The 27,929-nt window shown below is 39.7% G+C and overlaps 1 protein-coding gene across 3 annotated transcripts; it reads left to right on the top strand.

The window, feature by feature from the left end:
- The first annotated feature begins 1,123 nt into the window (after positions 1–1,123).
- On the top strand, positions 1,124–27,293 carry gnptab (N-acetylglucosamine-1-phosphate transferase subunits alpha and beta). Of its 3 annotated transcripts, none has more exons than XM_055006731.1 (21): positions 1,124–1,420; positions 1,936–2,021; positions 2,360–2,479; positions 2,850–2,915; positions 5,319–5,521; positions 8,394–8,458; positions 8,620–8,754; positions 17,383–17,544; positions 17,883–18,062; positions 18,837–19,007; positions 19,126–19,249; positions 19,338–19,553; positions 20,245–21,305; positions 21,384–21,583; positions 21,672–21,891; positions 22,004–22,117; positions 22,245–22,330; positions 22,413–22,511; positions 22,631–22,798; positions 23,835–23,925; positions 25,773–27,293. In XM_055006731.1, the coding sequence occupies exons 1-21, from the start codon at positions 1,259–1,261 to the stop codon at positions 25,842–25,844; spliced, it is 3,801 nt and encodes a 1,266-aa protein (XP_054862706.1). In that variant the 5' UTR covers positions 1,124–1,258; the 3' UTR covers positions 25,845–27,293. The 3 variants fall into 3 exon arrangements, with proteins under 3 accessions (XP_054862706.1, XP_023147509.2, XP_054862707.1); XM_023291741.3 differs by having other exon boundaries at positions 1,125–1,420; positions 2,865–2,915; XM_055006732.1 differs by lacking the exons at positions 1,124–1,420; positions 1,936–2,021; positions 2,360–2,479 and adding an exon at positions 2,513–2,536 and having other exon boundaries at positions 2,865–2,915.
- The last annotated feature ends 636 nt before the right edge of the window (positions 27,294–27,929 follow it).

The following is a 27,929-nucleotide window of genomic DNA, read 5'->3' as shown; positions in this document are numbered from 1 at the left end:
ACTTCAACTCGCTATATCAGTATCTTCTTTTAAATCATGTTTAAATGATTCTTTTAGTTATTTGTTCTTGGCTGATGAACTCTGTTTTTTCTGTGTTTTATTCTTGATGCGCTTGACTCTTGCATTGCTCTGTTTCCTGTTAAAGCTCAACAATTGTTTTTATATTCTAACCTTGGTGTTTTATTCATTCATTTATTTATTTGTTTATTTAAATTTTTAGTCCTCACTAACAATATACTTAATAGACTACAGTTTATTAGACATTGCATTTGAATATTGCATTGTAACTGATCCATAAAAAAAGATTAATATGTCATTATTTTTTATTTATTGGGGATGTATGTATGGGGGTATGTGTGTATTTTAGTTTTGTTCTTTATATTATTTGAACTTATTTTAACTGATTTATGATATATCATGTATTTTTATGTGTTTTTTAGTAGCATGTGTTCTGTTTTATGTGTTGCAGTGCCGCTTGATTTTATCTCAATAAAGTAAATTTGGCTTGAATTAATCCTTAGTTGTTTTATATCCTTAAAAACACACACATACATTGTGATTCACGGTATATGTCTGCAATTCACAGTAGCGTTTATTCATATTGTGATTTACAGGGGAATACAATTACAGTTAATGTTGATTACAGTGGTAAAAGTATAGTCTAGTCAAGTCTAATTACATTTTTAAAGATACTGCAGAGTACTATAATAAATTAGAATATCTACAATTCATTTAGCAGACATTTTTGTCCAAAGTGATGTACATCTGAAATTAGATACAACACAAGCAAGGATCTAGTCAGGAGAAAACAACCTGGATAAGAGCCACAAAACAAGATAAAGTGTGATAATAGGACCGTGGTGTCTATAGGAAGTGCAGACATAATAGGATTTTAAAAAAAACATTCATTTTTTGCAGTCTGAAAGAAGAACTAACTGTTTGAATAAATTACAATTGTAATACTGTACAATTATCAGTACTTGAATATAATTTTACAAGAAAATGTGCTACCATCAGTGCTGGGAGGCCGTGAAGGCGCCGCAGTTCCTCCTCCTCTCCACCAGGGGGCGACATCCACTTCTCCCCGGGGCGGCAGCAGCAGCAGCGGGGCGGCAGCAGCGTCACCACCGCCGAGGAAGCGGGCGATGTATGGTTGTCATGTGTCATGCAGGCTGGCTGGCGGTCAGGTGACGAGTCCGTGTCGCTTGTGATGTTTACTTTGTGAATTGAGTACGTTTTTCTGCGTCTTTCTGAATGAATGCAGCGCTATGCTTCGCCCCGGAGAACCATGGTAGTCGTGAACTCGGTGCTGAAGCTGCTCCAGCGGCAGACGTACACCTGTCTGTCCCACCGATACGGACTCTACCTCTGCTTCGGAGGGATCGTCCTCATGATAGTTTCCGCCTTCCAGTTCGGAGAGGTGAGTTTATTTTGCTGTCTTTACTCTCGAGCTTTGTGGCCGGACTCGGTAACGTTACTCCCAACTAACGGCTGGTTTCAGTTCAGCTCGTTTCGCTTTTAGCTGCTGCATGGAGACTCCTTCTCACCAGACTCCTTTTAGAAATAATCATATTTAAAAACAACTTGCCTCTCATTGAGCTTAAATGTCTTGTAAGTCTTTATTTAAAACGTGTGACGAATCTGTGCTGTGTTCATGCAAATTCCGCATAATAAGTCACGTTGTAGCTTTTGGTATTTCGGTTAATTAACTGCAAGTTTGTGGTGGAAGATCTGTGAATATCACTTAAAGCTTTCCGAGTTTGTCAAACTGAATGCCCCCTAAATGAATCACACAGTCACATTCTGCAGAAAAGGTGAGCAAGTAATAAAGGAGCAAAGAGACTGCCCTGTTTTGTGTTCATTTTGGACTTCTTTGACTGTAGGGGATGTATGATCTGGAATGTAGAAACGTGGGATTTTGCTGTGTCCATGCAGGTGGTGGTAGAGTGGAGTCGAGACCAGTATCATGTGCTGTTTGACTCCTACAGGGACAACGTGGGAGGGAAATCATTCCAAAGCAGGTGAGCGTTTATGCCTCCAAGCAAGGCACCTAACATAACAAGTTCTGCAACATCCTCACTTAGATGAATGGGATCCTGTTTGATTAATTGTTTCCTGGAACAACTGCAAAAGTTTAAAAAAATCTTATTTATGATTTAAATGTTATGTGGGAAAAAAACTCTTAGCCTACATCCTGCAAAATCATTCCCCTGAAAGAAGCGTAGAGGTGTAGCCATGCATGCAGGAACACAAACTAACTGAGTCATGTCAGAGTGAAGTGTGTGCTGAGGAGGAAAACAGGGTCACGGCTTTGCAGTTTGAGCCCCGTCTTGAGCGATAGGAGTGTTTGTCTTTGCAGGCTCTGTCTGCCCATGCCTATTGATGTGGTGTACACATGGGTGAACGGCACAGACACGGCTCTGCTGAAGGAACTGAAGGCGGTCAAAGAGCAACTGGAGGAGGAACAAAGAGCTCTGAGGTATCCGTGGCTCCACCGTCTCTGCTGATGTCGTGCCGCAGTCAGACCTCATTCTTGGCAAGCTTTTAGCCATGCTTAAAATACTATGCAAATTCTTGTTTTTGACAGTATAGAGTGCAAACACGCTCACATGCCTCCAGTTATTTAGCTGAATACAGTCAGGATTAGCATACAGGCTTTATGATTTTCACACTGATTGGTTAGTTTTGACATTGGCCCAGAGGCAAAGAGAATTATAGATCAAAGCCTTAGACAAATTCTTAAAACATTTCTTTGTTTCTTTCAATCCCTGAGCTATTCTTCTGTAATTAACTGTGATCATTGGCTTCTTTTCGCCTGTGTAAACACTGAAAATAATATAAATTCACAGTTTTTTTGCCCATAGGGATCGCCTGGGGAAAAATGCAAGCGAGACAACGGAAGTGCCAAAAGACAGGTGAGTGTGAAGTGGTAGGTGTGATGTGTTGTGGTCTTTGCAGTTTGCTAAGTTGCAGTAGAACTCATGTGAGCAATAGTGGGTAATTTGGAAAAATACGATGCGGCTATCTTAAAGGAAAAAATTAACTTCATCTAGATGGAACGACTGGATCGAATGTCTCATTCTGGCAAATTCAAACTTAATCTCTGGCAAAAATCATGTAAAAATCCTACATATCCAGCATTTCCATAAAGAGTTTGTGCTCATAGATGTGCAAAATGGCCTGCAAAGCCCTAATACAACAACAGATACGGAGGCAAAACCTACCTCTGTATTAAAGGTGTTATAAAATCAGTATCATCTTGCTTATGTTACAATCTAATGCAAAGTAAAGCCACATAATCTGCCTTTACAAAGCTCATCATGTTCACTTTTTGGCTTAAACTTCCCAAAAGGTGTTAAATTGACATTCTGGGGGGATTTTGGGTTGTACTTAGGGACAGTATTGCACCTGTTTACCAACACCGTTATATATATGTAACCTGAATGATTACATACATGTAGTTCAGTCAAAATGGTACTTTCTAGATTTCATATTGTGTTTCTTCATATGTACCTAATAAAGTGGCCCTTCGGTGTATATTTAATGAAAATGTGCGTGATTATAGCCTCTGTCTCTCAGAGTTAATTCTGGTAGCTTTGTTTAGTCTCTGGTAAATGACTGTTGAAGTCACAATGAGGCAGCAAAGTGGGAACACTGACGCTGACGTTGAAACAGGAAGGCAGGGTGGGCTGTCAAGGAAATATAATTCAAAGGTGTAAACTAACCGATGTGGTGACAGTTAGAGAGAGGCTGCTATTTTTGCCAGAAAAGAAGAGATGCCGCTTTATTCTGGTGTTCAACACTTTTGATAAATCCCTTCTTGTTTGGCGTGTTTAAGAAAAGAGAAATGTGTAGATTTTCTGGTTTCTTTTTAATGCACACCAATAATTAGAATATTAATCATTAACAATGAGTGCACGCTCAGGCTTTGAAAAAAAAAAAAACGCTGTGGTATAGGCAAAAAAAATATTTAGCATTTTGTTGATCATCTCTGATAACTGTTTAAATCAACATGTTGGACCACAGTGAAGATTTGACCTCAGTTTAGGTGTTTCCTGTGTGGTCGCCACAGAAATGTTGGGCTGATAACGGTCCTAGCTCTTTATCTTCTCCCTCCTCCTCCCTGCTGAGTTTCAACCACAGATGCAAAACGTGCTCGATGCAACATTCTCATGTTTGCTAAATGTGTGACCTTGATTAATATCATACCGATGTATTTTCAAGGGCAAAACCACGACGTAAAGGAAGTGGTTGTCTGAGTGAGTCTATGAGGTGTAGATGTATTGATTAAAGCATATTATTGATAAACAGCACCACCTCTCATGGCAAAAAAATGTGCATTTGAGCTCAATTTAAAGTAGTTTTTATTTAACATTTAATTATATAAAAGTGGATATTGCTAAAATATTTTGTCATTCAGTTAAATTGTCAGTGTTGATGTCAGTTTAGTCGGAACTGTTTACTAGTTTAAGCTACAGTTTAGTAGTGAGTGGGATGATAAGTCTGGCACATTGAACTGTCTAAATATGCTAATTAGCTAAATATGCTAACTAGCCCAACATGCTAATTAGCTAAGAGTCTATAGCATCTTCACTGCAAAATAAGAAACTGTTTATTTCTAATTTTTGATAACAATTTTCACTTGTTCATGCATACTTTTATCCAAAAACGTCTTTTTCTTTACATTTAGCTAGAATTTTTCAACTGTTTGTCAACTCTTCCCAGCTAAAACGTTGGGCTGTCTGCACTTTTAGCTTTAAATCTTCTGTTTATTCATATTTTTAGCTCACCCCCCAACTACCTGTCCATACTTTTATCTCCCAATTCTACCTGTTTATCCAGACTTTTAGCTGATAATCGCCTTATCTAATACCTAATACCTAATTACCTAATCTCCTTTTTTTCCTATTTTTTTGCTTGCTTTCAACTACTTATCTGTTATGTTTAGATTACAATTTCATCTGTTTTTTCATAACCTATTGTTTACTAATAATTAAACCTGTTAGCCAAACTTTTAAGTAGCAATTTCAATATTTTTTTTCACTTTTGTCCCATTATGTTTCCATTTGAATCATTTGTGCATCCATGTTGGTAGTCTATACCTACTGCTTATTCATTGCTTTTAGTTAACTTTAAACTTCTCTGCTCTAACGTGGTCAGGTCAGTTCTTTAATTAAATAGTAATTTCTGTTTTTTCTGATTTCTACACACCCCTTTGCTACTGTAGAAATACCCCTTAGGGTGCTTGCTTGTACTCGCGGTTGGGAATCCCCCGATTAAAGCATAATTTTTTCCTTTTTGTGTTTATTCTTGTGCAGTGTGAAGCCCGAATGCCTGCTGTCCCACTGCATCATAGCGCCCATGTTGGCTCTGGATCCAGCTCTGCCGGCCAACGTTACGCTCAAAGAGCTGCCGTCAGTCTCTGCCTCCTTCTCTGCTGCCAAAGAGCTGCTGCTCATGAACAAACCCTTCCACCCACCCACCTCCGTCTCCGTGGTCATCTTCCATTCGCAGGCTGACGGTGAGAACGCACAAAGGATCGCAGCGTTTTTAGCAACAGTGAGGCAAAGTTTGGCAGGAAAGGATGCTCTACCAAATGACTCCAGTCAGCATAATAGAGAGAGATGCAGGAAGAGCAATAAAATACACCAGCAGTGCACAGTAGGCAGGTTATTACTGATTATAATAATGCAACAGATGGCATTTAGAATAACGATTGATGAGTAACCAGAAAGCGATGATGTTGTGGTCGTGAGAGAAATCTGCATAACCAGTAACAGCAGCAGCACTGAATGATAATACACTGAGAGGAAGTGGAAGCAGCAGTTTGATCTGCAGAGATGAAAGCTGACGTGGAGATTTAATTGTCACAGGTAGTGATCATTATACAAATTGTACCTTTTAGGAGTCAACAGCTGTATTTTTTTCATGAATTTGGAACCATTTATTAGTAATCAGGGAGAGAGATAAACATGTTTTGCTATATTTTATTATAACTGATGTACATTCAGGTCCATAAATATTTCCACATTGACATCCCCACAGTGGATTTGAAATAAAACAATCAAGATGTGCGTCAAATGCAGACTTTCAGCTTTAATTTGAGAATATTTACATCCAAATCAGTAGAAATTATAACACATTTTATATGTGTCCTCCACCTTTTTAAGAGATTAAAAGTAAGTGGACAAACTAACATAATCATAAATCAAATTGTCACTTTTAATACTTGGTTGCAAATCAATGACAGCCTGAAATCTAGAACCCGTAGAAATCACCAGACGCTGGGTTTGGTCCTTGGTGATGCTCTGCCAGGCCTCTACTTCTGCTGTCTTCACTTCCTGCTTGTTCTTGGGACATTTTCCTTTCAGTTTTGTCTTGAGCAAGTGAAATACACGCTCAGCTGGATTCAGGTCAGGTGATTGATTTGGCCATTGATAGTGACAGCTCTTTGGACTTCATATTGAGAGTTGACCTCGAAAGATTTCCAAACACACAAACACCATGCTTCAAATGAACTCTAGACCTTTTATCTGCTCCTTGTAAATGAAATAATGAGGGAATAACACACACCTGGCCTTGGAGCAACTCATCATCCAGTTGTCCAATTACTTTTGGTCCCATAAGAAGGTAGAGGGCTCAAATAAAATGTGTTGTAATTTCTACACCGTTCACCTGATTTGGATGTAAATCCCCTCAAATTAAAGCTGACAGTCTGCACTTATAGTACATCTTGATTGTTTACTTTCAAATCCACTGTGGCGGTTTACAGAGCCGAAATGCTGACATTTGTGTCAGAGTCCAAATATTTATGGACCTGATTGAAAATATTTGCATTAAAATTCAAAATTATGGTGTTAAAATTTAGAATAACACAAACTGACACAAAGCTTTATTGTAATATTTCACATATGTAAATAAAAGAGAATGTTTCTCCAGTTATTCTTCAGCATTGATAGCAGGTTATTATTCCGCCATAGAGGCGAAACATTACTTGAGACCACAGAGTGTTGATGATGACATTTGCCAAAAAGCACATTCACCCAAGTCTATTCTGTTCATTTCCTTTAACATTTAAGTCTCTCTCTTTTTACATGGTGATTGCTGAATCTTTAAAATAACCTCACATTACACATGATCAGGACTGAGATCCTAAAATTCCACATCAATGAATTTGACAGAATTTTGTCATAGTTATGCTGAAATCTTACATGCTCCTGTAAAACCTGTAGAAATAGTAAAAAATATGACTCATGTCTTGTAAAAATTTCCTGTGTTCTCTCCTTATATAAGAATTTTGAATGTTAGGATTTTTTCCTACTTTTGAAAACAGGCCGGTATTAAACTTCAGGACTATTCTGAAGGTATTTTAACACGAAAGCAAACACTTTTACATTTCTGCCTTGGCAGAATTGAAGGCATCAGCCATGACACACATAATCGACCTTTAAAAAGACAGTATCTGCACCATCAGTAGTAGCTCATTTAATGGGTCACTTTTAGTGCATCAAAGTGGTTAATGTTTCCTGTAGGTACTTTAGAATCCAGTGGCTTTGCACAGTTTTATTTACTTGGTACAGCTTCACACCTTCAGTAGAAAGTGGAACTATCACTCACCTTTGATATGAGGATCAGCTTTATGTTCACTTGCTTGTTGACTACAAGTCTGATGTCTGTCAGTTTATAATTAACTTTTTAAAAAACTTTATTCTAAATAGTGAATAGATAAGAAGATTTAATCCAGATTTTACATAGATATCAAACAGAGCCAATCAAGGAAATCAGAATACACACATTAGAATGAATTTCATCAATTAGAACTATAAAGTTGCAGTTAAATGACGAATCCTTTTAAAGTTAAATATCTGTATATGTATATTCAAGTAGACATATGTGTAGTAGAGTACACAATAAATGAAAACAGTACTTCAGATGGGTTAACTAAAAACTCAGAATATGGCATTTAGAAAAGTTAAATTATCAGCTTATGTGAAAAAGTCCCGTGCTGTCTTAAAACTAGCAGATGACTATTTTTGTTTTCCAGCTTAACAAACTAGAAAGTGTCGGTCAGTGGGAGGTCAGGCGACCAAGATTAGTTAAGGACAGTTTTATTAGCCTGTATTCATTGGTAATCAGTCACAGCTGGAAGTTGTTGCTGCTCAGGAAGTCTGCTGACACACTTAATTATTCAGCGTCTCTTTCGAGAACACCGAGGTTGACCAAACGTAATTCATTCTAGTTGTCAACTTTCATTATCTATTTTCAGTCTGCTTAGCGGCACCAGAAAGTCTGTCAATTCTATACATTTTATGTGTCTGATACTGAAATATTTCTGTACACCTGAAAATGCATCTAAATTCTGTTGCACTTTGTTTCTTCATTGGTTTTTACAGCTGACAAAGCGTATACCGATGTGTCGAAAGAAGACCAGAAGTTCTCTGTGTCCAGATGTTATTTGGTGAGTTTGATACATGCAGAATTAATTTCACATATTCTCCTGTCCTCTTTGAAAATGACACAGCCCTCATTCATATTCATGACTGCTTAATGAAGCTAACTGAACATCAAAAGGCGTTTTTCTGAATGTCCAAGCGAACCTCTTTGTTGTGTCTGATCCAGACAACGGATAAAGAAGCTCCAGGTCTGATCCGCATGCAGTCTCTGGCCTATCTGAGCGGCTTCCCGGCAACCTTCAAGGAGACGGAGCAGCTGCGAGTCAGACTGCCCTCCGTCATAACCAGCAAGATCAAACAGGTAAAACAGTCATTTTCTGAATACATCTTGGAGTTATTTATCAAATAGAGCAGCTTCAGAACTTCTTTCTTTGTGTGATCCTGGACTGAGTTGTTGTTTGCAAGAAGAAAAAGATAGAAAAATGGAGGAACTCTTGGTCTTTCAGTAATATGCAGGTTTAGTTTTTAAAAATACTGGTTAATTGGGTAGCTTGGTAGCTCAACTGGTTGAGCGGGCGACTCACAAACGGGCTGTAATCCCCGACACAGCAGCCGTGGGTTCGAGTCTCACCCACTTTGATTTGTTGCAAGTCCTTTTTAACTCCTCTCCCCACGTTTCCTGTCTCTCTCTCCACTGTCCTCTACAATAAAGGCTAAAAAGGCCAAAAAACCCCCCCAAAATAACAATATATTTTACATCTTTTCAGTGATTCTCTGATCTTTCTTTTATGTTTGGTAACACTTTGTTTATTCTTATTTATTACAGATGCTACATTTTGGGGAAATATGAATGAAAGGTCTTTTTTGCTTCCAAAACCTGTTCAAAATGGTTCAAATCCACAAAAACCCATGTGAGATCCCTGAAAAGGACGATATTATAGATTGGTTTTAAAACAGCAGGTGGCAGAGTTGCACTCTTAATCAATGAACAAGAGATACTCTGACTTGTTTCTTAGTTAGTGCAAAGAATGTGCATTACTTCCTCGAATTTTCTTTGAAATGGTGCAGTCAAATTGACAAAAGGAAAAACCAACTTTTACATCACTGACCATGCCACCAAATGTCACATATATAATGTCCTGTCACAGTATTGAGGAATGTTTGGACATAATCATATTAAACTAGAAAACAGTATATAACTATAGGATACTGCATTCTGTGGATTTAGATTTTTTTGACCATCATAGCGACAAATTCTAAGAAGGATCTAATCACAAATGTCAAATCCTCCTTGAAGAGGAGGTTGGAGCGTCCTGCTAAAAAGGGCCTTTTTCTATTTTAAACAGTTATGTTGTGATGTGGATAAAGAGGCTCTGTTTAGCTTGGCAGCTTGTGTATCTAATAATTTTCTCTAATCAGAACTCTGCTTTATATTTTGAGAGGCAGGAATGCCACTAACAAGCGTGGATTACTCTGAAATAACCAAAGAAAACAGAACAGCCTGGAGCTGAGTGACCCTGCCACAGCAGGACGGACACGAGTCAACTGTTCGTTCTGTCTTTTCATTAGATACTCACATGGCTGATGAGAGGTAATGAGTGACGGATTAGATAACACCTTTCATAACTGCCTTTGCATATAACAAGAATGCAAAACAAATGTGTTATACAATAGTTTTACATCACTGGACCCTCCCGTAGAAAAAACAGTGATCAAACTGTATGAATGTTTATTTTTACTATTTTAAGAATTGAAAAGAATCTACGTATTTATTGATAATGTCTAATATGACAGCAAAATAAAATAAACTCATACATTTAAATATAACAGCTTTGTATTGCAACACTGAATTACAGTACAATAAATACAACAAAATCACAACAAAGGTGAATATATTCTCAAGAAGATAATGTCATAATAATTATACTGACATGTTTGTGCTTTAAATTCCTTTGTATTTTAAAACAGTTGCTGCTCTTGTGTTGCGTAACTCCACTGAGGATTCCTCAGCGTCTCTTCAAGGTTTTTCGGCTGTTACTTCACTGTGAATGCAAATTTATGCACCTTAAGCAAAGCATGATGATCTTTTTAATGTCTGGCTGAGGGCTTGTTGTGGCAGGTTTTCCAGAAAACAACAATTACACCATGTGTTGCAATGTTTAGCATGAAGAAGACAAAGCTTTATTGTCTTTAGATTAGTTCTGTACACCAGAAAACAAACCCAGGAAGCAAGCTTATTTGGAGTACAAGGGATGCAGTGCACTAAAGACTTTTAAAATCCGTTCCTATCTTAAGTAAAATGTAAAAAATCTCCCAAACTAAGCTGAAACTTGCTTATACTATATGTAATAGCTGCACAGTAGTACAAATGGTTGGTGAATCTGTAAAGTAGCAGCTGCTGTGGACCTCTGGGGAGTCAAAATCACTGTAACGTTATATGTGATGATATGTAGGTTAACAGCATTTAACCTACATATCATCACAATCACAGTTGTCCCATCATTCCATGCATTGGTCTCCAGGTTTGCTATGATATACGCCGGTAGATCATGTGATAATAACGAGTGGCATTCGGCCTGTAACCTTAGCTGGCAGTGTGGGGGTTAACATTAGAACAACTGTTTAGAGTGGCGCGGCGCCAGACGGCGCGCTGAAAGGTCACCAGGATTTTACTGACCCGCTCGCACTCCACCGTCTCAGACATCCAGACCCGGTTTTACCTGTTTGGGGTCCGGTTTTGTTATTTTACCAGTGGAACATGCTGGAAGGGGCGTGATAAAGAGGGTGGGAGCAGACATGACACCGGAGCGTCACGGAGTCCAGGAAAGACAATGGAAAGTGTGTGCGCTTCTCGCGTCGGGTCGGGTTGGAGGGATTCTAGGTACACGAGCCACCGCACAATGCACAGTTTGGATTTCAAGGTGTTTCCTGGTGTCACTCGGCCGGTTCTGTGAAAGAGGGATGATGTGCATAGTGTGGAGGGAGAGGTTCAGCGGTGAGGGGAGGCTGGTATTTATAGCTGGTGTTAGACCGAGTGCCATGGTGATGAAAGCTGCACTACAACCCCGATCATCTGCCCGTACTGTCCAGTCCGGCTTCGTGTACAAGTCTGCTGATGTGTTCGTGTTAGACTGTTTCAATGCGCTCAAGAAGCCTGCAAGTGGTGTCCTGTCCCCACCATGAAGCAACAGCCACAAGTTGTATCTGTACACAATAAGTGCAGTCAAATGCAGGTTCTTCAATAAAGAATATTCTAAGATTAAGATTAAAAATAAGATTTAGATAAATAAATATAAGGAGTATTTTTGCATTTTTAAAAATTCTGAAGCAGACTGTAGGTTAATGTTTAGTACATTGAGTGGAAATCTGCAAATATTCAACACTTTGTTGTACTGATTTCTGTATAGAAAATTAAGTAAGCCATGAAACCTCTTCATATTTGCTACAATGATGTATTCAGTCAGGCTGCAGCTAACAATTACCTTTATTAGTAGTCTGTGATTTTTTTTATTGAAGAAAACACTGAAAAATGTCGCCATATTTTCTGAAATTTCTTATTTAGTTGTACAATAAATCCAACCATATACAGCCTGCTCTCCTAGAAAATACAGAAAAGAGAGATGAGCAGTAAATATCTAAGTGTTAAAATGAAAGCAACTGTACTTGTTTGAGTTTGTTGAAGACATTTCGCCTCTCATCTGAAAGACTTGTTGAGCTCTAACGGACTGGTGAGGTGTCCCAGCTGTTTAAGTGCTTGTGAAGCTGTTAGCACCTTAAAAATCAGTCACTTTGCATCTGAGTTAGTAGGAACTGATGATGCCTTTTTAAATAAGAGGTGAAACATCTTCTGCAAGCAAACAAGTCTAGTTAACTTCATTTTAACACTTTGATATGCCAGGACCTGAATGATGGAGAGTCTTTACAGACAAAAGCTGTAGATCTAGTTTACTGTTTAGCTGAAACCAGAGAATTTTGTGAATTTTTTTTCTTGAAAATATCCGGTTCACTTCTAGTTTTTATTCTAAAATGAAAATCTAAAATGGGAAGCTTTTCTTGTTTTTTTTTTTTCTTAAATTCCAGCCATGTCTATTCCTTTCTCATATTGAAACAGCTTCAGACTTCCCTGCATGTCAGCGTCAGGTGATAATGTCTCATGTCAGGATGATTAAAGGGACGGATCGGTTTCCTTGAAGTGGGTTTTTACGAGGTACTTGTCAATTGTCGGTGTATTATTTACAGCAGATCATGTCTGGCACACTCTCAGTTTGAATATTCAGACGGGAGGACTGGCACGGACGCTAAGCAATGAACTGCTGTGGACAGAGGCAGCAACAAAATGTATTTCAGCCACTTAGAAAGAGAAACCCCATCTAAAACGATCAGTTTACGAGTACTCTTTTTTTTCTACATTATTTTCCTTACCTTACAACCCTTTCAAAGGGGGAAACTCAGGCTAGTTTACCACTCTATGCTTGATTCAAAGTCACCATATCATGTCCAAACTAACACTAAAATTACACTATAATAGCCTAGTAGCTCCCATATTCTGAAAGGGAAAATGACTGTTTTTGTTAACAGAGTCTGGTGGTTTTGAAGAGAGCAATATAAGCGCTTCAGCATCATCTCATCATCTACTGTGTCCATATACTCATTATTAATAAGTACCTCATGCAGCCAAACTTAAAAAACAAATAAAAACAAAACAGAGCTGTCCTTTTAAATCAAATTTTTCATCACAGATAAATAATTATATCAAGAATGATTTGCATTAAATCTGTTTTCAAGTCTTCTGGCTTGTTTTAGTAGGATATTATTTGTAGAGACTTGTCTTGCTCCAGATATCTGTGATGAGGCTAATTCAGTGTGTTTTCTGGCTAGATATGAGCCTCTGTGGGGATTTCACTGTTACACTAATATCCTATGCATTGAAATTATTGAAAGAAAACCAGTGGGACTGCTTCAGAGTTTTTCTGCCCCGTCTCTGAATAATACAGCTTCAGTTCAGATGAGGCTGTGTGCCGCTGCAACATCTCAGTCCAGCTGTTCAGAAAGATCACTCACCACTGGGTTAATTAGTTTACCCACAGCGTCAGTGATAGTTTTTTCTCCACTAATTACATTTTCTTTAGCCACTGCAGTGACATGAGGCCACAATGATTATGGTTTATAACGTGCTGAGAGTAAAATACACACGGGGCTTGTTAATGCTGTGGTGAGGAATAACTTCAGCTGCTGTCTGGAGGATGTGCAAGATGATCTGATAAAACCTGCAGTGTTTACTTTTTCAATATTAAATTTCACTGACAGCACGGGCACCACAACTCATCTTACAGCCTCCCGTCCTTCAAAACAAACATGGCGCTCCAGATTTTTAATCCTACTTGAGATTGTTTTTCTGAAGAAGAGCAGATTTCTCCCTCCAGAGACTCGAGTCACATTTGATGCCAGGAAAAATCACTTGTCCACTCCCAGGTCGATGTTTGTTAGCGATAGAAACATTTTGGTGACAGGTGTCACATGCATTGTGGTAAATCAGAGCTGCTGATTATAGCTCCACTGTTTCTGGTGACAAATATTAAAGCGAGACGTTGATACAATAAAACTATTTCCGGATATAGGATAAGCAACATTACTGACTTCATCAATCTGTTAGAGGGAAGGTATCTCATAAACTCAAAGGAAATACAACAACAAATAGCTGGAAGCGACAAACCAGACTTTATTGCCTGTTAATGTTTGTTTTGTTGATTTATATTAATTACTCATGAGTCTCATAAAGCTAACAGGATACAGTCTGTCTACACTGCATAAAGTTTTTTTTAATTTATTGACATTTCAGTTGGTGCTAAAATGTTAAAAAGGTCTTCTCCAAATCACTTCACAAAACTCGAAGTACACCGCTTACCCTCACCTTTACATTAGTACGATCTTGTGCAGTGTTGAAAGTGATTCCTAAATGTTCTCCTTGTCCATCCTGGTTTAATTACCGTCGCAGCTTTTATGGTAAAGTGACCGAGGTGCTCATTCAGACATGACGGTGACACATTAAGTTGCCATCAGATTAACAAAAAGGAGTGCATATCTGAAAGAGGCTTTACCATGTGCAGTGATGCTAAAATCTAAAACTATCAGTACTTCAGAGTACAATAATGATCATTATAGTGCAATATGTTATGACTTCACTAACATTAGCCACAGTAAGTCAAAGCAAATATGCCCTCAAAAGTTACAGCCATTTAGTTTTGTGCTCAGATTTTGCAGCTAAGTCTGGTAATTCAGTACTGAAATATGTTTTTTTTCCAGGTAATAGATGAAATAGAAATTCTTAACGTGTTTGTGTTGTATGAGACTGATTTTGGTCTTTAGAAGCCCCTGATTTGGACTATATAATGTGAAAAATGTGGAAATTGTCCATCATGATGTTCCAGAGTCAATGCTGATGTCCAGAAATGGACCAACAGTCTTATATTTCATATTAAGTTTATATAAAACAAAGAAATTTAAGAAGATTTGGAACCCAAGAATTTTGTTGATAAATTGTTTTTTTCTTAACTTTTTTCTGAGTAAAATTACTTGACCGGGACGTAGTAAATAAACAGACTTAAGTGCACATGCCTCTGTGAGTCCTCCACACACCTCTGCTTTTTGTGCATGTGTTCGAGCATTATCAGGACTATAAAGAGAGCAGTAATAAAGATGGCAACGTGATCCGTGGCTTGCTGTCTCCCTGCTGGGTTTATAAGTACCAGCTAATCCTCCTCACCTAAAAACAGGAGTGGAGAGAAACGGACTCGAGCTCATGTGCAGAGGGCGAATAAAAGCCTTTAAAACACAAGTTCCACACTTACTACACGGAAATATTCTGCTTTGAAAATGTTTTAGTAAAGGTATGCAGGTAAAATCAGACTGCTGTTGTTGATATAGAAAAGTAAAAATACTTAATGCTGAAAACTGACTTAATGTAAGCAGCATTTTACCTTTGTGGTTCATTTTTGAACTATTATATTTGGCTGCCACTAGTGATTATTGTAATTATGGAATAGTCTGCTCAATTAATTGATTGATTTGGAGTAATTCTCACTATGCAGGGCTCAATATGATGATGTTTTTACCCAACCAAGAATCCAATTCTCTAAATTCTTAAACTAATCGAAAAGAAAGACAGCAAGTTATTTGAAAAACTGGAGCCACTAGATTTTAGTATTTTTAAAAGAGAAACTACTAAAATTAGAATCACAGTTATTTCAACACTACAAGCATGCACACTTTAATCCATAGCAAAGCATTACACAGTATTTTAAATGAACTGAATTGCTAAAGCTGCCAGATAAATACAGTAAAAAGTACAGAAAATGTGTTGGAATACAAGTATACACTAATAGTACCAGTAAGTCGGCTTTGGGCTTGAATAAATGCACTTCGTTACATTCCTGCGCTCCCTGAGGGAGATGTTTGTATTCGGTGTTGGGTGATGGAGAGTCTTTGGAGTCTGAGAGGGGAGACAGAAGGCTTTTAATGGCCAAGACCAGGGGTATCTCTCTCACATATATCAGACACACACATACATACACATACACACACACACACACACACACACACACAGAGTCCTTCGATGCCTCACATAACTCTCCTGAGATCAGATGGTGAGCCACCTCCATGTGACCTAGATGGAGAGGATGACATCATAGAATTTTCTGAACTCTCACCTCTATATAAACACACACACACACACACACACACACACACACACACACACACACACACACACACACACACACACACACACACACACACACACACACACACACACACACACACACACACACACACACACACACACACACACACACACACACACACACACCTACCTCTTGCAGCCAGTGGATGCTTCCATATCAGCTGCTTTGATATTTTTTCTCTGTATATCTGAAGGGTCACAGGTCATTTTCAGGAAATCACAGTTTTCATTCCCACTTATTTATCTCCATCCTTCAGAAACCTTCCTTGTCAGAGTTTCTATCATCAGCGTATCACCGCAGCTAAACCACATAGCTGAGCATGTGTCTTCGGTTCTGAGAAGCTACTTTTAAGGATTTTCCCACAGCAGATACAGTTGCTTTGGTTTTTTGACTAAAAGAGGAACTTTACAGATTTAACATGTGACAGTGAAGTTACCACTTGGGAACTTTTTGGGTTTAGAAACAGTGTCTTCTACAAGCCCATAGTCTTAAAATTGTAGTGCTATGAAAGAGTCAGAAGTCAGGGAGTCTCTTAATGCTTATGTTTAAGACGTGGTTAACATGTCAACATTTGCCTGTTAACACTAAATACAAAGCACAGCTGAGGTTCTGTCTTTCATTAAGCAGGGAATTGTACATAAAGTATTTGATAAGCTGAATTAACCCCGTTATGGTGACATGAAATGCCAAAATTAATTGAATTTATTCTTAAAGGATCTTGAATGTGTGGATGAAATTTTACAGCAGTCCATCCAACACTTGTCAAGATAATTCTCTCAAAATCAAATTAGTCTATGCTAATCTGTTAGTTAGATGAATATTTATTTCAATGAATAAATAGCACCTTTGGCCTTTAGAATAACCAGGTGATCACAGAAAGATGTCTTACTCTGATCTGCAGATATCGACCTCATGGTGGCACCAGTGGACAGGTCAGGGTTTGTAAGTTTGGTACAAAATTTAATGGTAATCCACCCAATAGCTATTGATATATTCTACGTAATGCTGCTACAGTAGTTTGACGAATAAAAACACGACAAATGAGAATTGCAGGCTGAACAACAATGGCACTAAACTACAGAACCTTATGGGAATTGTAGGATCCAGTGTGTTTGGAGCTTAATCCACACTGGGGCCTCGAAGTTAGGAGATCGTGACATCTGTTGTTTCAGTTATTTGTATTTAGTCCATGCCAAATCACTGGTGCAGTTGCCTGAGCGCTTTACTGTTAATGTTTATTTTTCCTTCAGTTTGAGTTGTACTCGGAGGCCAGCATCGCCCTGCTGCACCTGAAGACCCCGCAGGATTTCACTGATCTGACTCAGCAGGCTAAAAAGAACCTGACGCTGGACGGGAAGGAGTTAACTATCAGTCCTGGCTACTTGTTTTGGGACCTCACTGCCATCTCACAGGTACACTACTCTGACACCGTCTTAATATATCACTTTACACCTTCATATTTAAAGTAATGAAAGCCATATTTTTCTTATTTTAGCCAAATTAGCAGCTGCTGATAGGAATTAAACTCTCTTGGCTCGTATAAAATCACTAGCAAACCGTTTTTTTAAATTACATTATGCAGTCCGAGGTGTTTTTTTATTATCAAATATGCAGCAGGTTAGACAAACATTAAAGAGATCTAAAACTGTCTTTTTTTTATAGCTTCTTGCAATAAATGACAACTCTGGCATCTCCCTGCATAGAAAGGCTATTTTTATTATGTTGTGTAAAGGCCTTTTTTCCCCTCCAGTCTAAACAGGATGAAGATGTATCAGCCAGCCGATTCGAGGACAACGAGGAGCTTCGCTATTCGCTGCGCTCCGTGGAGAGACACGCCCCCTGGGTGCGACACATCTTCATCGTCACCAACGGACAGATTCCCTCCTGGCTCAATCTGGATAATCCCAGAGTTTCAGTTGTCACACATCAGGTAAACTTTAAGCCTCTGCCTCTCCCAAACAGAACTGCTCTCCTTACCAGCGTTAGGAAGTCAGCCTGTTTTTACACTTCTAACCCAATGTAATATCTAAAATATAAACTGAATAAAATTAGCGATTTAATTCTACACATTGTGTTCACCTTGAAGAAACTGAAAAAGAAATTTAGCTTTTAACCCTCATGTCGTCCTGTGGGTCAAAATTGACCCGTTTTAAAGTTTGACAATGTGGGAAAAAAAAAATATTTTCACAGTGAAACTTCTGATGTCCATATTTTCAACATTTTTGGGAAATCTTTGAACATTTTTTGGTGGAACAAAAGAAATGTTAAAAATGTTTCTTAAGAACATTCACAAAAAATCAACCAAAATCCAGCAAAATTCGCTGGATTTTGGTTGATTTTTTGTGAATGTTCTTAAGAAAATATGTACGTAATCACTTTAGATATTTTTAGGATTTTTATTGAAGATTTTTACTCATTTTTTGAAAATATTTACAAGAATTTTCTTCCCACATCTGGGGATTTTTTTTGCTGATTTTTTTCAGACAAGGAAACAATATTTTTTGGTGCTTGTAAATGAAGACAACAGGAGGGTTAAAATTTAGATTTTTCTTTGAGCTCAGTTTGTCTTTAGTCACATCAGCAAACTAAAGTCTCTAGTCTCAGCACACATACTCATCACAGAAACTGTTCTTTTTATTGTTTAGAAAAATTATGTTTATTTCATTACTACGTGCATGTAAATATGTCCTTGTTTGACTTCCAGGACATCTTCTTGAACAACAGCCACCTTCCCACTTTCAGCTCCCCCGCTATAGAGACCCACATCCATCGTATCCCGGGGCTCTCCCAGAAGTTCATTTACCTCAATGACGACGTGATGTTCGGTAAAGACGTGTGGCCGGATGACTTCTACAGCCACTCGAAAGGACAGAAGGTGTGAACGCAGCATGAAAAGTGCTGACAAAGAGGTTCAGTGTGAAATCTCTGCTACAGTTTGATGGCAAGACACCAAAAGCTGGCATTCAGTCGTGTCTTCTCTCGCTTCCCTGCAGGTATATCTCACCTGGCCTGTTCCCAACTGTGCAGAGGGCTGCCCAGGATCCTGGATCAAAGATGGCTACTGTGACAAGGCTTGCAACAACTCTGCTTGTGACTGGGATGGAGGAGACTGTCTGGGTGAAGAGACAAACACAGCTATCTGTCTCGTACGAATTAGCGTATTGGTGTCGTCTTTTTCTACTATTTTAATACTTCTGTCTGACAGGTGCTGCGGGGAACAGTCGGTTCGCTGGTGGTGTCGGCGGTGGTGGACCTGGTGGAGCTGGTGGACAGGTGTGGCAGTTTGCAGGTGGTCTAGGAGGTCTTGGAGGGACGTCTTACTGTAATCAAGGCTGTGCCAACTCCTGGCTGGCAGACAAGTTCTGTGATCAGGCCTGCAATGTACTTTCCTGTGGCTTTGATGTGGGCGACTGCGGCCAAGGTAAGTTTTAAGCAAATATATATGACGAGGATGTTTTTCAGCTACTATAACACTAACTTTTATCTATTTGATTTATTTTAAATGTGCCACAGTATCATAAAAGCAAAAGAGAAAGTAAATTACACAAAACAGAACAAGAAAACAACCAAACCAAATCCAAAACCTGAAATAGTGCCTGAAAACAAGAAGGATGAAATTTAACTTATTAGCTCCTACCCGCTTCACATCTCTTATCTTACTGTTTCCTGTTTGCATCAGACCTTATACATAGCAGCACTGGTGATACAATGTCAATAAATCCAACAATTATTGTTTGTCTTGCCATCATAAACCTCTGTGCAACTGAGGTCCATTGTTGTTCAGATACCATAGAAGACACATGAGCTATACACACAGTTGCAGTGGGAGACACGTTTGGTTTTTTTTGTTTTTTTTACAATAAACATGGTACATATCCTGGTGCTGTAGATGGTCATCTGTGTGTTTAATATGTGCTAATCCATGCCTGTAAATAGTCCCAGACAAATCCAGTGTCCAGCTGCTTTAGAACATTACTTGGCAGACGGTGGCCTCTTGTTGTCATAGCAACCAGTGTGTTTGGGGCTGAGAGACACAGACAAGTTTTATAAGCTGGATTAATGTGATGCTTCTCATGTTGTTAAATGTTAACTTGTGCTAATTTGTGTTCCAGAGCACTTCGGCGAGCTGCACCGTGTGACCCTGCTGAGGAACCAGAGCCTCTACACTCTCCCTGTGGGTGAGATCAGGCCGTATTTCAGCTTCGAGAGAATTGCTCGCAGAGTCTCTGAGGCCCACGTTAGCGATAACCGAGTGGTTCGTCACACCTCCGTCGCCAACAAGTGGAGGACCGTTCACCTGCTGCTGCACTCCGGTCACAATGCCACCCAGATCCAGTACAACCTCACTTTCCAAAGAGAAGACGACACAGAGTTCACTATGAGCTTCAGAGTAGCTGTTGACACTCGTGAAGTTCCTCAAACTAACATCTCTCAGACTGTGAGCAAAGACGCAGCAAAAGACCCAAAGGTGACCCCGACCCCGGAGCCAGTGTACCCTTTCTCAGATATTCCTGAGGATAAACGAGGTCCTAAGATCCAGAAGAGGGAGCCTGGTGACCCTGAGGTTGTCATACAGGTTCCTTCATTAAATGTGTCACTTTTACCAGCTGCTGTGCGCGGCGAACTTCAAAAGCTGGAGGAAAAGCTTCTGATCGGTGACATCACTGTAAAGGGTTATAACCTCACAAAGACTGAACTTCTAAAACCCTACAAGACACTGGCTGAGCAGCAGCAGGCCGTTGATTTACAACCAGGCAATGATGGTGCAGGGAGAGTTCAGGAGAAGCCCTCTAAAGACGTAGAGGGAGATCAGCTGGGAGGAAAACCACCCATAAAAGATGAAGCTGGAAATAACATTCATAAAAATCATAAAGTAAACATAGAAATGCCTAAAGAAAATGTAGCTGTGGAAGATAAACCTACCACTCCCGCCGTCCCTGTCCTCATTGATGATAAAGACTTTAGAACTCAAAAACCTTATCTTCTGAATGCTGTGATTGAGAGGCCCAAGACTTCCAAACTCCTAAGCAGCGTTTCCCAGAAAAAAAGTGCAGAGAGTCAGGCTGAGCCAGCCAATACTGCTCCTGTGGGGAGGAGGCTGCATCACTTTATCTCCTCAGACCGAGGCTTCCTGCCGTGGGAGAGGAGGAAATACTTCCAGGCCCTGCTTGAGGTACGCAAATTTTGGAACTTTTACTTTTAACCTCTCATTGTGCGTTTTGATTACATTTTCTTGATGTTGACTCCACAGGAAGAGGAGCGTCTTCAGAGGGAGCTGTCCTATGACACTGATGGAGCTGCTACAGGGCGAAAGCTGCAAGACACTTTTGCCGACTCTCTGCGATACGTCAACAAGTTGCTCAACGGCCAGTTTGGCTTCACGTCCCGCAAAGTGCCTGCACACATGCCGCACATGATTGATCGTCTCATCATGCAGGAGCTGCAGGACACGTAAGGGGCACTGTCTTATGTCTTTGTATAGATGTTTATGTCTTCTAAAGAGGCTACACCTTTATCTGCAATGTGCTTCTGTCTTCAGATTTCCAGAAGAGTTTGACAAAACTTCAGGCCACCGTGTGCGTCACTCTGAGGACATGCAGTTTGCCTTTTCATACTTCTACTTCCTAATGAGCGCTCAGCAGCAGCTCAACGTCTCCGAAGTGTTTGATGAGATCGACACCGACCACTCTGGTGTGCTGTCCGACCGAGAGATTCGAACTCTCGCCACAAGGATCCACGAGCTTCCCCTCAGCCTCCAGGTCAGTCCCGTCTCTGATATATCTTATTAACAAAAGGATTTGAGACTAGCAGTCGGTTTAAAGAGCTGCAGTTTGGAAGCATGTTTGTCTTTGTCCTTTGTGGCATTTCTAGGACCTGACAGGTTTGGAGCAGATGTTGATAAACTGCTCCAAGACACTCCCAACTAACCTGACCCACCTCCACCTGGTGAACCCCACTCAGGAAGCTTACTATGACCCCAGCATGGTGAGCCATACCTGAAATAAATGGCTCAGAAAAGCCCAAATTGATGTTAAATGGCACTTCTGATGTTAAGAAGTACCCATTTCATTTATACATTTAAGGATTTCTGTTATTTTGTTTTTATCTACAGCCTCCTGTCACAAAAGGCCTCGTCCTCCACTGCAAACCCATCACGGAACGTATTCACAAAGCCTTCAGAGACCAGAACAAATACAAGTGAGATTTTCTTTCATATTGTTTTTAGTTATTTTTTACAGTTGCTTTAAAGTACTCAGCTAATGTGACTTTTTGTGGGCAGGTTCGAGATCATGGGGGAGGAGGAGATCGCTTTCAAGATGGTGCGAACCAACGTGTCCCATGTGGTCGGACAGTTAGATGACATTAGGAAGAATCCCAGGTGAGGAGAACTTTACCCGATAAAGGGACACTTTTCTGTTGGTTTCACTTAATGTGCTGGTTCACATCTGTATTATCTTTATTGTTGAGCTATACTAACGTCGTCATTTTCACCCCAAGGAAGTTCATCTGTCTGAATGATAACATCGACCACAGCCATAAGGACGCAGCCACGGTGAAAGCTGTTCTGAGAGACTTCTATGAGTCCATGTTCCCGCTGCCATCCCAGTTCGAACTGCCCCGAGAATACCGAAACAGGTTCCTGCACATGGAAGAGCTCCAGGAATGGTATGCTATGAAGAGTTCACGTAGGCCTTCGACAGGGTTTAAGCTCAGTTGCTGCTAAGACTCCAACTTTCCACCATTTGGCTCTTACGAAAATGTCAGATGTATTGCTGTGAAATTGTACAGAATTGTACAGACTGATTTTTTGATGGATTCCCCTGAAATTGCAAAACTAGTTAGTCAGTAGACTTATGTTTACGTGATCATCTTGTGTGAGATAGTTTATTTTATTGTCAGAATTAGTGAATAATCGTCATCGAAATGATCTAGAGGCCAAGATTATGCCGTCAGTGAGCTTGTTTTGTCAAATTAAGCGTCAAAAACCAAAAGAGCTTTAGTTTACAATCATATCAAACAGAGAAAAGTTGTAAATCCTCACATTAGAGGAAATGTAACTAGTGCCTGTTTGATTAAGTTAGATCTTGCTGCCCATAAAGTTCTGATGTCTAATTGAGTTGTTTGATTATTTGAAAAGCACTCATGCAGCACTGTGTCCTTCCTGCACGTGCCAGTAATTTATCTAGTTGTCTTTCTTCGCAGTTGGACTAAATTAAGAGTTTGTAGCTGTCAGTACGTGGGGCTGAGTGTATCCAGGTTGGAGCGATGGGAATCCCTCAGGAGATTTAGAGGGTTTTTGTCAGGGATCCTGCTTCTGTATTCAGGGGGCTTCAGCTGGGGAATGCCAACCTCACTTAGAGACTTTAAAATTAGACTGAGCCGCTTCAGATCAATCGCTGGCTGTAAGATACTTGCAAGATCATGCCACAGCTGAGCCTCTCGTCTCCTCCCCTTCCTTTCCACCTCTTTTTCTGTGTCTGAGTTAGTCAAGTGTCAGGCAGATGGCGTGAGGTGATGTCACCTTGTCACCCTGTTGCCCTGCTGCCCCCCACATACCTCCTGCTTCCTTCTTGTTACATCACAGCACAACTACTCTATTGTCAGTTTTATGGAGCCAGGAAACATGCATCTGATATGTACATCTGTCCCTGTTGGTGTTGGGTAACAAAGGATGAACTAACTCAAACGTGTTGTTTCCCAGGCGGGTGTATCGGGACAAGCTGAAGTTCTGGACCCACTGTGTCCTCGTGACACTCGTCATCTTCACCGTCATGTCCTTCTTCGCAGAACAGGTCAGCATCGACTCGGTCTATTCACACGTTCAGATAAAGACACACAAGACATTCACTCTCACACCTCTTCATTTCCATGATTCACACTTGAGCTATGATTCAGGCCTTCGATACCGAAATTCCACTCAGAGGTGCGTCTGTCTCATGTGTCGGATTCATATGACCAGTGGAGCCAGGACCTGACAGTATTGAAATGAAAGACTCCCAGAAGTCCTTTATGAAAGTCAAGACTTGACTTGCCTTTGTTGACCTGGTTCTTCTGTTCACTTTAATCGTCTCTGTCGCCAGATAAGCTGGACTTCCAGCTTGAAAAGCATCCAAGGATTTTAAAATTATATTTTTGGGCAACTTGTACAATTGTTCCAGTTTGCTGCTGGAAACAGATGTCAGGAAGCTGTTGAACAAAGGCCACTGACCCAGGTTTGACATTTAGCAGTTGCGTGGCACCTCTCTAATCCAGAGGTTTCCAGTTTCTCCTTAAAGAAACGTTAATAGTTGCGGTGACCTGAGGAGAATTTGCCCCACAGAGACCAGTGGCCTCATTGTGGAACGTGTCAGACTTGTCCAGTGTCTCGGTCACTGTGCACAAACAGACTTTTGATGTCTTTCTGGCACCCGATGAGCCTGGCTGTCCAAGTTAATAAGGTACGGTTTGGATTAGAGAGATCAAAAGTATCCTCGCTCCTCACCGGGACACAATTTCACTTTGCTTTCTTGGGTTACAGACATGTGGGGGAGGTTGGTGTCAAAGTCTTGCTGAATGAAAGGAAAAAAAAAGACATTTTTATTTTCTATCCATCCTAACAGGAACATTTATTCCATCTGTTAGTGCTAAATATGAAGCCATGGTGACTGGTAACTTGGGGAAACAGTTAGGCTGGTGTTAAACCAGTGATCAAATAAACTGTCCATCAGCACCTCTTAAGGTTACTAATTGACACTTAATATCTTGTTTCTTTAATCTGTACAAAAATAAGGTGTAAAAATAACATGGAAAATTTGTTGGAAGGGTTATGCGGTAGACAGAACACGGTGTTACATTGTACTCTGTGGCCAGAACATTTCTAGACTCTGAGCTGATCGGAAACCAGCCGACTCAGTTTCTCACAGTAATATTTGTAAATTGTGTTAATTGTGAGATTGTTCTTGAGACTCTGCTTCTGTCCAAACGTCGGTGCAGTTTTCCCAGAATACTTTCTTTAGGCCAAAATGATTCATACTCCTGCTAAATTTTGATTCACAGTGAATATTTACTCATCTGTCAGGTTTCTTCTGGCTGGAAATGACCTCAACAAGTGACAAAAGATGCCAAGACAAAGTGTTATTATTATATTGTTATTGGTGAATTTTAACTATTTGTGGGTTTGTTTGTTTTTTCAGTCTCTATAATTGATGTGAAAGCTTATATTTGCCACCACAATTTAAAAAAAAAAAAACAAAAAACAAAAAAAAAAACAAGCTTTTTACATGTCTGCACTGACATTTTGGACCTTCAATTATTTTAGTCTTAAAGGTTGAAAGTTTCTTTACTTCACTCTGGTCTTTAGTTCCCTCACAGATTCTCAAAAAATTCGCAACAATTTCAAGCAGTATGAATACTTTTGGACGTGACATTTTTATGTAAAATAGTAAAACTGGTTAAAATGAATCAATAACACCTTCATTACCTTGTCCTGTCAACTTTGTCTCTTGTTTATATCATTTCCAGTATCTGTATTTTCAAGCCAGAATCTCTGCCCCCTTTTTATATTGATTGATCCTCTTGCTGGGACAAAGCTTTTTTTAATCTTTCCTCTACTGTGTGAATTTTCTCATTACGACGTTCCTTCTTTTTCTTCTTCCTGCAGCTCATTCTGCTGAAGCGAAAGCTGTTCCCCAGACGGAGGGTAAACCGGGACAGCAACCCCGAGCGGGTGTGAAAGAGGAAGACTTCCTTCTCTTCTCCTTTCTGAACTTCACCCTCCACCCCTCCTCCCCTCTTTAACAGCATGGGGGCAGGAGGGGATCCAGACCGAAGGACTGGAGGGAAACGGGAATCTTGAGTCCTCAGTGCGTGGTTGCATCTGCATGGATAGAGGAGCAACTTGAGTGCGATGGCGATGAAACATTTTCCAGAGGATGACGGATGGGGCTGGCCGGTGAAAGGAATGGCAGCCACATGGAAGAAGCCTGTAGATCTTCTTCTCCTCCACTGGGGGCATCCGAGACTTTTCACACGACAAACACAGCTCTCCCTCCACCCTGAACCACTCTTCTACGTCCTGCCTTCACCACGTCCCTGACTGACGTGCTGTTGAAGCGTTCAACACCTGATAGCAGCAGCTTCGTGGTGTCTGTGCACATCAGGCACGTTTTATCAGAAAAACCACAAATGATCTGGACCTCTACTTTTAAAGTAAAAATCCTGAATTTGCTGGTACAGACTTCTTAGATGTTTGTAATGTCTGCTTTTTTTCTGTTTTATATCATCATAAGTTGAACATCTTTGAGTAATGTCACGTTTTCTGCTGGGAAATTGTGTTGGGCATTTTTTTTTCTTTTTTGAAATTTATACACAAACAATTGAAGAACTAGTCAATAAATCAGACAATAATGAAAGCAGTCATTACTTCCAGCCCTATTTTTTATTTTTATTTTTTTACCATTATGGCTTCATTTTAAAGAGATGAAGGAAAAAATACATACATATGGGTTGAGTATGATTATTTATGTAGGTGTTGGCTGTTATATCTTTGTCTGCCATCTTTAAAAACACAAAAACTTGAAGTGCCTTCGTTGTTCATTCCTGCTTGTTTGAACACTTTTGTTAGATTTTTAAACGTCTTCGTCCTATTGTTGGCCACATCACACCTTTATCCAGTGGTTTACAGTGAGAGTGAATGAGATGCAGATTAATATGATTATCATTCTCAACGTGGTACGATGTATTTGTTGCTACATGTAAGTGATACTACAGCGTTCACAGCTGCATGTGTGTGTGTCCCTGTGGGACTCAACAGGCCGCTGCTGTCTGAAATTCAGACTTCCTCAGCATGTTCTGTAACTTATTTTGATTGTATTGTTGTGACAGTGAGTCCAGTAACCGATTCATCAGATCTGAATGCCAGAATGTAAACATAGCCTCAGAAATGCTCGTCACCTTCTCCTCTGAATGTCAGTTTTACAACGCTCTTTATTATAATGACAAACATGGAAGTGGCTGCTAGAAGTTGTCAGCGTTTTGCCGCTGCTCTAAGTCACAAGATGAATGATGTCAGCAAGTTGGGTTGGCCAGAAGCTGAGTAACATATTTTAGAAATGGGATTTCCTCAGATTGCATCAGTTTGAATGGTTGCTTTGACTGGAATAAATGTGATTTGGTTCAGTCATCTTGATGTTGTTTGTTTTTGTCCTCACAGTGTCTTCACTGATTGAGCCACTTTTACTTAAGTTACAGTTTTACCTGCTTTATTCTTCCACTTCCCTGTATGTAAGTTGTTACAAATTACTTTTCAAGGTCTGGTTGTTCATAAAAAATGTATGTATCTCATATAATAATATTTAATAACATTGAAGTTATAAGTAGTGGTTCAACAAACTTTCATTAGAACAACCGTAATGAAATTATCTGAAATTTTACTGTATGTAAACTGGTAGAGCTTTTTTGTTTTTTTTTTTACGTCATGAATTATTATCTGACCCCACAGATTTATCTAGTTACTCTTCGGAGGAACTTGATTTTATTGCTCTTAACCGGGTCTTTTTCTCCTGACTAGATCCTTGCTGGTGTTGTATCTACTCTTAGATGTACGTTGCTTTGAATACAAGCGTCTGCTAAATGAAACTGTAGAACTGTACATCTCAGGAGCCACTGGACTGAATTGTACATAACGTATTTGAAAGTAGCTTCACCTTCGTCAGGTTCCACATTAACCCTTTAACGCTGATCGTCGCAAATTCGCAACATACCACTTTCATTCAGACTGCAGCTGAGATAGCGTATGCATTCCCCTAGTGCTGGTTTG

This window comes from Amphiprion ocellaris, chromosome 21 (genome assembly GCF_022539595.1).
Source record: "Amphiprion ocellaris isolate individual 3 ecotype Okinawa chromosome 21, ASM2253959v1, whole genome shotgun sequence".
In the NCBI taxonomy this organism is placed as follows: Eukaryota; Metazoa; Chordata; class Actinopteri; family Pomacentridae; genus Amphiprion; species Amphiprion ocellaris.
This window is presented reverse-complemented; position numbering and strand designations above follow the sequence as displayed.